We start from the raw sequence: 15332 nt of genomic DNA, 5'->3' as shown, positions 1-15332 counted from the left end.
AGTGACAGTGAGGTGTTTAAAAACTCCATCAGCGCTGCTGTGTCTGATCCACTCATACCAGCACAACACACACTAACACACCACCAGTCAGTGTCACTGCAGTGCTGAGAATGATCCACCACCTAAATAATATCTGCTCTGTGGTGGTCCTGTGGGGGTCCTGACCACTGAAGAACAGGGTGAAAACAGGCAAAAAAGTATGTAGAGAAACAGATGGACTACAGTCAGTAATTGTAGAACAACAAAGTGCTTCTATATGTGAGTGGAGCTGATAAAATGGACAGTGTGTGTAGAAACAAGGAGGTGGTTTTAATGTTATGGCTGATCGGTGTATATATACACACCAGACTGACATGGGGATAACATGCAAACTCCACATAGAAAGTACCAGGACTGCTCCATCTGGAAATCAAACCCAGGACCTTCTTGATGTGAGACGACAGTGCTACCCACCGAGCCACTGTGCCACCCAAGTTTCTTTACAAAAATACAAATTCTAAACTGGTTTAAAACATCCTTATTACCGTAACCATAAAAGATTGAAAGAGATTTAGCAATAATATGAAATACACTGAAGTATTTTCTAATGGAATTCTATAGTTATAATGGTCTGCATCTATTTTCATCACAAGGAATTAAATATGTATTATATTTATTTAATTATTATGTTTTGTTTTTCTCATTTCCATTTTTTGTGATTCATAAATCCGACGCTAGCCAGCAAATTACCTTGAATCCATTCTCAGATTCATTTTCACGCTTTTATTAGATTCATTTTCATTGGTAATCATACACGCTTGTTTGCATTACTTAACAGAACCTGATTGCATTTTTTTCCCCCGCCGGCATGGGATTTATGTAATTGATTGGCTGAGTAAGCTAAAAAGAGATCATTAAAAAGATGTTGTGAAGAGGGAGTTGAAACCATGTTCTCCAGCATGCCGTGTGAGGTTAATTAATAACATGACAACACGATCCAAAACTACACAAAACATCGTCGCACCACTGATCTCTTGTTAAACGTTGCTGACTTACCGCCACTCTGTCCTGGTTTCTGTACTGCTTCCAGACGTGACCGCTGTCGCTGTACAGGAGGGTGTAACTGTGCACCCGGTCGTGGCTGCCATGCCGGCCTTGCGTGGCCACTGCCGTCACCTCCATACGTGCCCTGAGGTCCAGTTGCAGCCACGGTGACCTGTCTGCCAGCTGCGGGCTCCACCCACCTCCTCCTGAAAGAAAAGTTGCAAAATGTAAGAGATAATGTTTAATTATTGATAGTAATGTATGTTTTCTGTCATTGATTTTTTTACAATTCCAAATCAGGAAAAGTTGGGACAGCATGGAAAATGCATATAATAATAAAACAGAGTTTCTTCTGTTCTATCTGCTCAACTTCATTTCATTTATTAATAAACATCCATTTCTGCATTTCAGACCTGCAACACATTCCAAAAAAAGTTGGGACAGTAAAGCATTTACCACTCTGTAATGTTGCCATTCCTTTTCACCACACTTAAAAAACGTTTTGGCACCGAAGATACCAAGTGATTTAATGTTTCAGCTTTTATTTTGTCTCATTCTTCCTGCAGACACGTCTTAAGATGTGTAACAGTACATCAATGCCGCAATTTTTGTTTCAAAATTCTCCACACATTCTCTATTAGGGAGAGGTCAGGACTGCAGGCAGGCCAGTCCAGTACTCATATCCTCTTCTTCCGCAGCCATGCCTTTGTAATGTGTGCAGCATGTGGTTTTGCATTGTCTTGTTGAAAAATGCATGGACGTCCCTGGAAAAGATGACGTCTTGAAGGCAGCATATGTTGCTCTAAGATCTCAATGTACTTTTCTGCATTAATGCTGCCATCACAGAAGTGTAAATGACCTTTGCCAAGGGCACTGACACAGCCCCATACCATGACAGACCCTGGCTTTTGAACTTGTTGCTGATAACAGTCTGGATGGTCCTTTTTCGTCTTTGGTCCGGAGCACACGGCGTCCAATTTTTCCAAAAAAGACCTGGAATGCTGATTCGTCTGACCACAATACACGTTTCCACTGTGTGATGGTCCATCCTAGATGCCTCCGAGCCCAGAGAAGCCCTAAACTGCCCTGGTCCGAACTTTTTTTGGAATGTGTTGCAGGCCTAAAATGCATGAATGGAGGTATATTAATACATTAAATAAAGTTGACCAGATAAAACATGAAATATCTCAGGTTCAAACTGTCTGCAATCAAATAAAACACTGCATTTTCATTTTATTTGCATTTTCCATGCCATCCCAACTTTTTCTGATTTGGGGTTGTATGTTTTCTGTCATTGATTTTTTTTTTTAATACAGTAAAGATTTTTTCATAACCTTTCAATGACTGTGTTTGGATTTTTGTTTTCTGCTCTTTGGATCATTATTAATTCCATAACGTATCAACATTTTGGAAGGGAAACACTGGTTTCCATTTTCTTGTTTTTACTTTGGATTTGAAAGCAGTGGACAAAAATGATATAACATCTGGTACAGACCAACAAAAGAGCTACTGTGGCTTCATTGGAGACCATTTTAATCCTGTGATGGTGTCACAACACAGTGCTTCCAACCCTTACGTGTATGTGGCTACATAGTCACAGGCCAGCCAAAGTGCACGTGCTGTCAATGGGCATGTGCACAATGCAAGGAGGATGACTGGTCAGACGATTTTTTGTATTCTCTGCCATGTGAATGCCATGTGGACAGCCAGGCACGTGTGCATAGTTTATTTGTAAAAAAAAATGTCTTGTGTTGTCCATGTGTCAGTGGGTCAAAGCTGTTTTGACAGCAAAAAGGCAGGTGGTCATAATGTTTTTGCTCATGGGTTGTACGTTCACAGCTCATTTCATTGTCATGTAAACAACTAAGTGTTACTGAGCCAAGTTTATTTCAGGGCTGCCATTGACATAAGATTTTAAAGATGGCTTGATGGTGCCCAGGTGGCGAACTTGTGGGTGTGAATCTTAGCTTTGCCACCGACAGGCTGGGCGTGAACAACGATTGACTCATTCAACAGGGTTGGATGTCATAGGGGATTCCTTACTCTTAACGATTTTACATTGTAACTAAATTTTCTGTTGTTTTACTCCGAGGTGGTTCTGAGGGAAACCTATTTACCCTCTCAAGGTCAAAGACTGCAAGTCGAGACTGCAGTACCAACAATGCTGCTCCTGCTAGATGGGATGGAAACCTGGCATGTTTGCACCAAAAATGTCCAGAACTTACAACAGACTTTATCACAGACTGGACTGAACAATGAAGAACTCACTTTTTTTTTTTTTTTGCTAGTTTTAACTTTCAGTTCAATTTAATTTGTGTTTGTATGACTTGTGTAAATCCTGTTTATTTAAAGTATCCTCCAGGCTACCCAAAGAGGATGGGGGTCCCTGCTGAGTCTGGTTCCTCTCTAGGTTTCTTCCTGTAATTTTAAGGGAGTTTTTCCTTGCCACTGTAACCCTCGGCTTGCTCAGTAGGGGTTTTTGGTCTGTTGGTCCTGGATTCTGTAAAGTTGCTTTGAGACAATGTCCATTGTAAAAATGCTATATAAATACATTTGACTTGACTTGACTAATAACTGATGCAATTATGACCTCTGCTAGCTGGGTGCGAGGGATAGTGGAGATCAGTGCGTGACTCTCAAGGAGTGACTCCGACACCGCCCTCCCTCTCTCGGACACGGCCATTTGTGTCTGGAAAGTGTCTGAGCAGGCTTATGTAACATCAGTTTGGACCCAGAGCATTAGACCAATTTGTCACTCATTTGACCAGGACTTGTTTGCTTTCTTCTTGTTGCGTGTTGCGACTCTTGGTGGTTATCGTGTGTTCCATAAATTGAAACAAGGCTAAAAAACCAAGCTATTTTTGCCTCATATCAACTGAAACCAGTATTATTCATCCACATCCTGCACATTTATCCCAGGAGTTTTGCTTTAAACCCCCATGAATATCATTTAATAAATAAAATGCAGTATTTTCACAAACGGCTTAGGTTTGGCATCTCAAATAGCACTTGAGCGGGATAAATCCTAGACGCCGCGACGTTAGTTAGTATGCGTCCCGTGTTGAGTCAGCATGAGCTCTGAAGATGCTCTCCTGCGTCCTGGTGACTGAGAACAGGACCAGATTGAAGATAAACCTCTATAACTCATCTGCTGCAGGCTGGAAGTCCCTGCTATGGCAGAAGATGAGAGCTGAATATTAGGTTGGAGATCTCCGGGAACACTGGGAGTAACATTTACTCAGCCTCCTCGTCCCCCATGGGGATGGAAAGTGTTCTGTTTGCTGCACGCTTACTCACAGTGGAGGCTGCTGATGGCTGAGAATAGCTTGGGCACTGCAGTTTGAGTAATTACTCTGTTGAGGGCCCGGGGATGGAGGAAGGTGTGATTTTTAGTTCTTACAGATGTTTTATCTGCTCCAGCTACACTCTCAAAGATTTATTCAGTTTAATAACTCATGGAAGTTAAGTAGTGGACATTCATTTATTCATCTATAGTAAGCACATCAGCTTAATTAGGTGCGCAGTGGGTCTGGGACCACCTGGAATTACTGGATGCAAGGAAGGAATTCGTCCTTGTTTGGGTGCCAATTCAATCCATGGTACTCATTTATCGACTATGTTACAAAAATAAACTAAGGGCTCTTCTGAGTAATCTGCTTACTTTCTGCAAATTTTTGGAATTTGAGGGGGAAAAAAACCCACTTGGTCATGGGGACACCAAAACTTCTTACAGAATGAAGGTTTGTTTGTTTATTAGGATTTTAATGTCATGTTTTACACTTTGGTTACATTTATGACAGGAACGGTAGTTACTCATTACACAAAGTTCATCAGTTCACGGGCAGCACGGTGGCTAAGTGGGTAGCACTGTCGCCTCACAGCAAGAAGGTCCTGGGTTCGATCCCCAGCTGGGGTGGTCCGGGTCCTTTCTGTGTGGAGTTTGCATGTTCTCCCCGTGTCTGTTCCAGATTCCTCCCACAGTCCAAAGACATGTAAGTGAGGTGAATTGGAGACACTAAATTGTCCATGACTGTGTTCGATAAACTTGTGAACTGATGAATCTTGTGTAATGAGTAACTACCGTTCCTGTCATGAATGTAACCAAAGTGTAAAAACATGACGTTAAAATCCTAATAAACAAACTAATAAACAATCATCAGTTCACCAGGTTATATCAAACACAGTCATGGACGATTTAGTGTCTCCAATTCACCTCACTTGCATGTGTTTGGACTGTGGGAGGAAACCGGAGATCCCGGAGTAAACCCATGCGGACAAGGGGAGAACTAGCAAACTCCAAACATTTAAAGGACCCGGACCGGCCCACCTGGGGATCGAACCCAGGACTCTCTTGCTGGGTAGTGACAGTGCTACCCACTTAGCCACCGTGCCATCCACAGAATGGAGATAAGGTTTAAACCCAGATACCCAGGACCCTGTTCAGCGCAGCCGTCTTAGACACCATCCTCATATCAGTAGAACTGGGATAATCTAATGTTTCTGGTTTATGTACAGACACATTATATGACCAAAAGCATGTGCACACCTGACCATGAATCCTAGCACACCTAATCTAGCTTGTCAGCTAATCAGATGTGCTGGAGGTGAGGAAAGCTTGAAACTCTGTGACGGAAGCTTAGAAATACTGTTCTACATCACCACTATGTACTCACAAAATACATCAAATACAGGGATCCCGTTGTTAAAAAGTACACCAGATTTACAGCCTTTTGAAACATATGGATGCTAATCAACAGAAATGTGTTTTACTGTATTTTAAATAAAGCTAATAATAATAATTAAAATAATGGACAAACCAAGTTACTGTGACATTGTAGCAAGCGTATAGTTAAAACCCACAGCTAGTATACTCAAGAAAAAACACTCTTATACAGCTTGGCCTTAGTAAATTATAAACCATCAACATTACCAAAAGAATGTGGACACCCGACCATGAACCTGTTGGACATTCCAAAACCATTAGCAATAATATGGTGCTGCCAACATATTAACAGCCCTATAACAGCCTTCATTCTTTTGGGAATGCTTTACAGCACTTACGGTGCTGTCAGTCACTTTATTTATTCCAATAGTGTCCAGTGGGATTACAGTACAGGCTCTGCGCTGTCCACTGAAGTTCCTCTACATTAAACTCGCATTAGAATGGTTCTATCTTCATTACATTTTGTCTTTTATACTGTCTAATTAAAACAGTTGTCATATCCCCCTAATCAACTCTGGTAACTTACTAAGCGATAACTAACTAAGTGGTTTTCTTGCCGCTTGTATTACCCCATCTTTTTTACAAATGAAACCAGACAGCACATGGTCACAAATGAATGTCCCACCACTAGTGCAGACACCTTGACTAGACACCAGAGGCCTTAATTGCACGGTAGCAATGAAACCTGTTTCTGTGACTCTCCCTTTGGACACTTGTTTGGACGCCTGACCAGGTTGAAGGGCTTAATTCTCGACACCTTTGCGCCACCCAAACACCAGAACTAACCCAGTAAAGCAATGCATTTACACTGATCAGACAGAACATTAAAACCACCTTCTTGTTTCTACACTCACTGTCCATTTTGTCAGCTCCACTTACCATATAGAAGCACTTTGTAGTTCTACAATTACTGACTGTAGTCCATTTGTTTTTCTGCATGCTTTGTTAGCCCCCTTTCATGCTGTTCTTCAATGGTCAGGACTCTCCCAGGACCACTACAGAGTAGGCTTTATTTAGGTGGTGGATCATTCTCAGCACTGCAGTGACACTGACATGGTGGTGGTGTGTTAGTGTGTGTTGTGCTGGTATGAGTGGATCAGACACAGCAATGCTGATGGAATTTTTTAACACCTCACTGTCACTGCTGGACTGAGAATAGTCCACCAACCAAAAAATTTCCAGCCAACAGCGCCCTGTGGGCAGCATCCTATAACCACTGATGAAGGTCTAGAAGATGACCAACTCAAACAGCAGCAATAGATGAGCGATCGTCTCTGACTTTACATCTACAAGGTGGACTAGGTAGGAGTGTCTAATAGAGTGGACAGTGATCCACTCATACCAGCACAACACACACTAACACACCACCACCATATCAGTGTCACTGCAGTGCTGAGAATGATCCACTACCTAAATAATACCTGCTCTGTGGTGGTCCTGACCATTGAAGAACAGGGTAAAAGCAGGCTAAAAAAGTATGTAGAGAAACAGATGGACTACAGTCAGTAATTGTAGAACTACAAAGTGCTTCTATATGGTAAGTGGAGCTGATAAAATGGACAGTGAGTGTAGAAACACGGAGGTGGTTTTAATGTTATGGCTGATCAGTGTACATCAAATACAGGGATTCAGAAAAAGTACACCAGATTTACACTCTTAAAACATGCATGCTAATCTCAGAAGTGTGGTTTTACTGTATTATAAATAAAGCTAACAATTTGATAATGAAAATACTGGACAACCCAAGTTGCTGTGACAACCCACAGCTATTATACTCAAGAAAAACCACTTATAAACCACTTCAAAATATATGAATCACTACTCGTGTTGTATGCTACAACAGTATTAAAATGAGTTCTTATTAATCATTAAACCTTTTTAAACCAAGTTGCTTCAGCACTGGACCCCACCGAAACAAAGGCTAAATACAGGGTAAATACCAGGGTAAACCGAGCATACTAACCATCTCTTCTGTTCAGCTTGGCGAAGTGGGCAGTTCGACTCTCTGAGAAATGTGAAGAACTCTGAAAGGACGCTGCAGGCAACCCGGATGCTAGTGATCCATCACAGCTATCTGGGAACAAGAAAACACATGTTAGCAAAAAAGGCCAAGAAGAAATTGAAAGCAGTTCATTACCAATCAAGCAAGGGAACACTTTGAGGGTAGCAGAACTGAAAAAATGTCTGATATTGACCATCAAGTGTAGTGAATTCACTGCGGCAGGAAAGGAAATCCATCAGTAGATCAAACTAAACTAAGAGATGCACTGTATAGTCAAAAATACATGACCACTGCTCAGGTGGCGCAGCGGTAAAAAGACTCGCTGCATTCATAGCTGGATTCTGAGTATCTCGTATCGAATCTAGCTCTGCCTTACCGGTTCGAGGCTGAGTGGCTGTATGAGCAACGATTGGCCGGTTGCTCAGTTGGGGGGCGGGACAAAGAACCGGATGTGGGTCTCTCTCCGTCAGAATGCAATTACGACCTCTGCCTGGCGATTAGAGGCGCCTGCACAGAGATGAGGAAGAGTGCTCTTAGGGTGTGTCTCTCCACATGCAACGCTAGGTGGGCCACACACTCATCAATGTGTGGGTGGCAAAAATGCATCCGGCTGCTGCCCATGTTTCGAAGGGGATATGGATTAGCTTTGATCTCCTCGGTCAGGGCAGAGTTCGGCATAGACAGAGAGGAAGCACGATGCAAATTGAACAATTGGATGCACTGAAAGGGTGCTCTTTTAGTGCATCCAATTGTTCCATTTGCATCGTGCTTCCTCTCTGTCTATGACCAGTTGACTATCAGCTTGCTAGACATTCCATTCTACAACATTGCATTTTAATATAGAATTGCCTAGGTGGCTAAAACAATCTACAGTATTAGGGGAAGGCTTTTCATTTTGGTGTGTCTGTGGGAATTTGTTCACATCCCCAAGGTGTTCATTGCAGTTGAGGTCAGGGCTCTCTGTGGATTGGTTTTGTTGCCACAAAGTTGGAAGCATATCATTTATTTTATCTCAATAACTCAATAATTAGAATTGCTGGCTACATATTTTTGACCATATGGTGTTGCTATCTACCCAATAATTGATGCTTTGTATGACCTTGGAAGGAGTTCAAGACTTGTCTTTGAGGCCTGATAAAACAACAGCAGATGACGAACTGTTTGAAGTCCCTTCTGGTCTGGAGGGGAAAAGGCTACACTTTCATCTCCCTTATTGCTGGTGCCAAAGATATTTGGAGTTGAAACAAGGGAGCACGTTCAGACCAAAGACAGACTCCACCCTTAGCAAGATGTCCCTTCTCTATAATTATGATGCCTTTTATATAATTGGCATGGCACTGGGGAGTGGGTTGTACAAAAAAGCTTTAAAAAAATAAAGCAAGAAAAGACAGTGTGTCAGATTATGTTGAAGTTCTTATCAATTTTGCGCTTCACTTATCAGTCCTTGTTCTGATTCGCTCACTTGTTCACTTCTCATCAGCTTGACTGTTATTCTGAATCGGGCTGATTACAGCAAATCTTTGTTTACTGCTCAACCAATGATTTGAGCTTCTCAGTTCCATTTCCTATCAATATCTTAAAAATATCTTTTGTATACAATGGTACCTTAAAACCCAACGTCAATTGGTTCTGGGACTGGCGTTGAGTTTCAAGGTATTTTTTCTCATAAGGATGTATGGAAAACCTGTTAATGTGTTCCATGATCCCTGATGAATGGACTTGAATATATTATAGGCTAATGTAAAATAATGGGGTCGTTTTGACACTAACACACTGAAAACAACACAAATATGATATAAAAACAATGAAATAAAAAGCTGATTCTCACAATTTCACAGCACCCCGAGCTGTAACAAGTTTAAAAGTGAAACAGGAGGAAAATCCAGCTAAACACAGATACATGTGGATGCCTTCAGAGTGAACCTTCAGAATGACGGTTATTCCACACAAATGCAGTTTCATCTCATATTCGCACTATGACTACGTTTTACCGCACCGCTCAAGCCGAGCGCCGAACAAAGCGGCTGTTCATTTTTAATTTGAAATTAAATAAATAACTTTAAAATAAAAACAAACCGAACACATTGACCTTACATCCACAAGGTGAACCAACTTGGTAGGAGTGTCTAATAGAGTGGACAGTGAGTGGACACGGTATTTTAAAACTCCAGCAGCGCTGCTGTGTCTGATCCACTCATACCAGCACAACACACACTAACACACCACCACCATGTCAGTGTCACTGCAGTGCTGAGAATGATCCACCATCTAAATAATATCTGGTGACTTGATGACCCCAAAATTTTAACATCCTTTAAACTACTACTACAACTACTACTAATAATAACAATAATAATAATGAAAATAAAAATGATAACATCTTTATTGTTGTAATTATAATAATAATATTGTAATAATATTAATAACCTTACAACGACTATGAATACTAATACTACTATTTGAATTAATAATAATAATTATTATTATTATTATTTTTTTTTTTTTTATTATTATTATTATTGTTATTATTATTATTATTATTATTATTATTATACTGCTCCTGTTTATTATTGTAATCATAATAAAAATAATAATATTATAATATTATTAATAACCTTACCATTACTTTAACTACTACTAATACTTCTAATAATAATAATAATAGTAATAATAATAACAAATGTTTATTATTGTAACTATTATAATAATAATATTGTAATATTATCAATCATCTTACTACAACTATGACTACTACTACTTCTATTTCTAATAATAATAATATTAATAATAACAATAATAATACAATCAAATAATATAATTAATATTACTCTGATTACTATTCTTTCTGTGTGGAGTTTGCATGTTTTCCCCGTGTCTGCGTGGGTTTACTCCAGGTGCTCTGGTTTCCTCCCACAGTCCAAAGACATGCAAGTGAGGTGAATTGGAGATACTAAATTGTCCATGACTGTGTTTGATATAACCTTGTGAACTGATTAATCTTGTGTAATGAGTAACTACCGTTACTGTCATGAATGTAACCAAAAAGTAAAACATGACGTTAAAATCCTAATAAACAAACAAACAAAAAAACTGATTACTACTACTGCTATTATGATTACTTTTATTATTATAAAAGTATTACTTCTTATAATAATAATAATAATAATAATAATAATAATAATAATAATAAGAAGAAGAAGAAGAATAAAATGATTACAAAATTATAAAAATATGTTTATTGTGGTAATAATAATAATAATAATATTGTAACATTATTAACAGTATTACTATGACTATGACTACTGCTACTAAAACTTTTAATAATAATAATAAAAATAATAATAATAATAATAATAATAATAATATTGTGACATAATACAGAATAATATGTTTATTACGGTAATTTCAATAATAATATTGTAACATTATTTATAGTATTATTATGACTATGACTACTACTACTTCTAATAATAATAATAATAATAATAATAATAATAATGTGGCATATGGGTAAACTGTTATTATTATATAACAACAGTTATTTATTTATTTATTTTTACAAAAAAGCTGTAAAATACTCATGGTTTTGTGTTATTGCTTTGTCTTTTGCCTTTGACTGAATCTTAGCTGTGATTTGCAATAACACACTCCTTCCTTGGCTCTATTGCTTAATTAGTACAATCCTCTGGGTTATGTTTCACCATCCCTTATATTACACTTGTCATAACTTATATTATTGAAAAATGATCTAACTCTAAATTATTAGAAAAATATAATTAGTAAAAATTGCACTGGTGTTTCAGAACTGATGGTGTATCTAGCCTGTTCAACTATATAAATGTGTGCTGCAGAAATTGTCAGAATAAGATATGATGTACATAACCGTGAGCTTCCCTCCAGCTCTGTGCTTTCCTCTACTGCCTACTTGATTTATTGATTTATTTGACACCAAAATTGTGTGATATGAGGCAGCCGTGCCAATTAGCATTTAGCTACTTGCCAAGACAGGTCTTAGAATTTATGAATGATTGTTTACTAGCTCAGTAACTTGCTTCAGAAGAGGACAGATGATACAGTGGAGGCAGGTGATGGATGAGTGAAGCTTTAGAAATGGAACTAGGAGATTGCTCTTGCATTAGCTCTTTTATATTCGCTTATATTTTATCCATGTGGTGGTTAAAAAATGCTGGTGGAGTTGGAATTGGGTGAGATATAAAATATGTCCTTATGTGCAGCAGGTACTGTGACCCCCACATGTGGGTTTGATCCTCACCTTTGGTCACTGTCATTAAGGAGTTATGGGGTATGTTTTCTTTGTTTTAGTGTGGGGTTGTAATAGGAATTCTGTTTTCTTAAAACATTCAGAAGGCACACTGATTGTGTGCATCTAGATGTGAGGGAGTGTATATAATGGATCAATATATTCAGGAGCAGTATTCAGTAAATACAGAGGCAGTATGCAGTATATACTGGAGTAGTATGCAGTGTGAACTGGAGTAGAATGTAGAATGCATTATGCAGTACGCAGTATGCAGTATACTATGTATAGTATGCAGAGGCAGTATGCAGTATATATTGGAGTAGTATGCAGTGTGAACTGGAGTAGAATGTAGAATGCATTATGCAGTATATATACAAGAGCAGTCTTCAGTAAATACAGCAGCTGTATGCAGTACATACTTAAGCAGTATGTAGTATATACTGGGTAATATATTCAGGAGCAGTATTCAGTAAATACAGGATCAGTATACAGTATATACTGGGGTAGTATGTAGTATATACAGGAGCAGTATTTAGTATATACTGCAGCGGTATGTGGTATATACAGGAGCAGTATTCAGTAAATACAGCAGCTGTATGCAGTACATACTTAAGCAGTATGTAGTATATACTGGAGCAGTATGCAGTATGTACTATAGTAGTATGTAGTATATACTGCAGGATTATGCCGTATATACAGGAGCAGTATTCAGTAAATACAGCAGTACATACTTAAGCAGTATGTAGTATATACTGCGTCAATATATTCAGGAGCAGTATTCAGTAAATACAGAATCAGTATGCAGTATATACTGAAGTAACATGTAGTATATACAGGAGTAGCATGCAGTATATACTGGAGTGGTATGTAGTATATACAGAAGCAGTATTCAGTAAAAACAGGAGCAGTATATACTATAATAGTATGTATTATGCCATTTGAAATCCTTTGCTGCAGCTCCACTCTAAGCTCTAACCTTGATCACTGTAAACACCTGCTCCTAATTAACTGCCCTATCACCATGTGTAGGGTGTAGTTTCCTATGGTCCTTGATGGTTCCCAGTTCCAGTCACCTGTATGACTTGCATCTGGATATGAATAATAAATACAGTTTTGAATATTTCTCTAATTACTGCGTATGCCTGTGATCTGATACCTGCTGTGGAAGCCACTATAAAGAGGATCTAGCCCCTGCTGACTCTGGCACCCTGATGTTAGTGTATTAGTTACTAATTACTTTCTTTTAGACTCCCTACAGTTATAGTTTCTGTATGCAGATACTTACTACTTATATACTGTATTTGAAACAGAACAGATGTTCCTAGTGCTGTTCTTTTCCTAACATACATCAAGGTGTAATGGGTCACATTTATGTTGATGGAAAGGATATAGCGTGGGACAAAGTGTGCAGAGCAACAGATGGGCTACAGTCAGTAATTGTTACATTAAAAACATGTATCTATATGGTAGGTTTAGCTCAAAAAAAGGCCCAAAATATGTGCATTTAAAACCACCTCCTTGTTTCTACACTCACTGTCCATTTTATCAGATCCACTTACCATATAGGAGCACTTTGTAGTTCTACAAGTACTGACTGTAGTCCATCTGTTTCTCTACATACTTTCTTAGCCTGCCTTCACCCTGTTCTTCAATGGTCAGGACCTCTCACAGGACCACCACAGAGCAGGTATTATTTAGGTGGTGGATCATTCTCAGCACTGCAGTGACAATGACATGGTGGTGGTGTGTTAGTGTGTGTTGTGCTGGTATGAGTGGATCAGACACAGCAGCGCTGCTGGAGTTTTTAAATGCCGTGTTCACTCACTGTCCACTCTATTAGACACTCCTACCTAGTTGGTCCACCTTGTAGATGTAAAGTCAGAGATGATCGCTCATCTATTGTTGCTGTTTGAGTTGGTCTAGACCTTCATCAGTGGTCACAGGACGCTGCACACAGGGCGCTGTTGGCTGTATATTTTTGGTTGGTGGACTATTCTCAGTTCAGCAGTGACAGTGAGGTGTCAATACCCACTAACACACCACCACCATGTCAGTGTCACTGCAGTGCTAAGTATGATCCACCACCCAAATAATACCTACTCTATAGTGGTCCTGGGAGAGTCCTGACCATTGAAGAACAGCATGAAAGGGGGCTAACAAAGCATGCAGAGAATCAGATAGACTACAGTCAGTAATTGTCGAACTACAAAGTGCTCCTATATGGTAAGTGGAGCTGATAAAATGGACAGTGTGTGTAGAAACATGGAGGTTGTTTTAATGTTATTGCTGATTGGTGTATATACACAGATACATACATACATATGCATTTCCAGTCATTTTATTAGGAACACCTGTACACAAATAATGCTGCAATCATTAAATATGTCATAATTCAATTGTTTATACACACATTAATTAATTCTATGGGGTGCTCAGGTGGCACAGCAATCTATCACGCTAGCCCACTAAGCCCATTGAGATCTGCATTTGAATCTCAGAGGTACTACCATTCGACCAAGCGTCCACACAGACATGATTGACTATAGGTGGGGGGAATGGTCGAAGCCCGGTGTTAAACTGGCACCCTGTTTATGGTATTCCTGCCGTGCACCCAATGTTTCCCAGTGAAACTAGACCTGCTGCAACAGCCGAAGTGGATAATGTGTGTGTTTACGCATGTGTGTGTATGTGTAACAGTAAAATCATAGAAAAAGCAATACTCACATCAGAGCCAAATCAAAATTTCTCCAAATGTTATCTGATACAACAATAAGCTCCCAGATTCTTCAAACGCAGGCAAGATGGCTGTGTTTGTACATTTTGATGCCTGTTACTTAAATTGGTCTGGAGTACTGGGGGAAGGGGGATTGTTTATAACTGGATGGCAGTCAGAACCTTGATAAATACTTCAAAATAAAACAGACCTGACAAGCTTAAATACAAATGATAGATGTTTTCAGCAGCTGCTTTTTAAACTGAGTTTAAACTGTGCTTGGGAGCTAAACAAATAGTATCTGCCTTATTTCTATACACACACACATACACACACGCACTCTGTGAATCAGGTAATAAGCAGAGGATAAGGATCTTAGGTTTTGTTCGTACATTATATTACATTTTAATCTAAGATTGGAATGTGGCAGTGGACGTGCTCATATCCGCCACATAATAACCCATAAAAATGGGAAGATTGCCATAATGAGCCTAATTGTAAGCATATAATACCCAAATATGAGCTAAAACACAATCACAACTGACTTCTCCAAGACTCTGTCCCTCAGTATTCATGAGGTACTAGTTTATTCTGCATCACATCTTCCTTT

The 15332-nt window shown here is 39.1% G+C and overlaps 1 protein-coding gene across 1 annotated transcript in view; it reads right to left on the bottom strand.

Moving 5' to 3' along the window:
• The window catches only part of cntnap5a (contactin associated protein family member 5a), a 190231-nt gene that overhangs the window by 125260 nt on the left and 49639 nt on the right, over window positions 1-15332 (bottom strand). The window contains exons 2-3 of the mRNA XM_063005402.1: window positions 7710-7820; window positions 1036-1229 (exon numbers count right to left, since the gene is read on the bottom strand). Of these exons, the coding sequence (XP_062861472.1) occupies window positions 1036-1229; window positions 7710-7820 (305 nt within the window). The remainder of the gene's footprint in view (window positions 1-1035; window positions 1230-7709; window positions 7821-15332) is intronic.

This window comes from Trichomycterus rosablanca, chromosome 12, assembly GCF_030014385.1.
Source record: "Trichomycterus rosablanca isolate fTriRos1 chromosome 12, fTriRos1.hap1, whole genome shotgun sequence".
Lineage (NCBI taxonomy): Eukaryota > Metazoa > Chordata > Actinopteri > Siluriformes > Trichomycteridae > Trichomycterus > Trichomycterus rosablanca.
The sequence above is the reverse complement of the archived record's forward strand: the minus strand, read 5'-3'. Positions and strand labels throughout refer to the sequence as shown.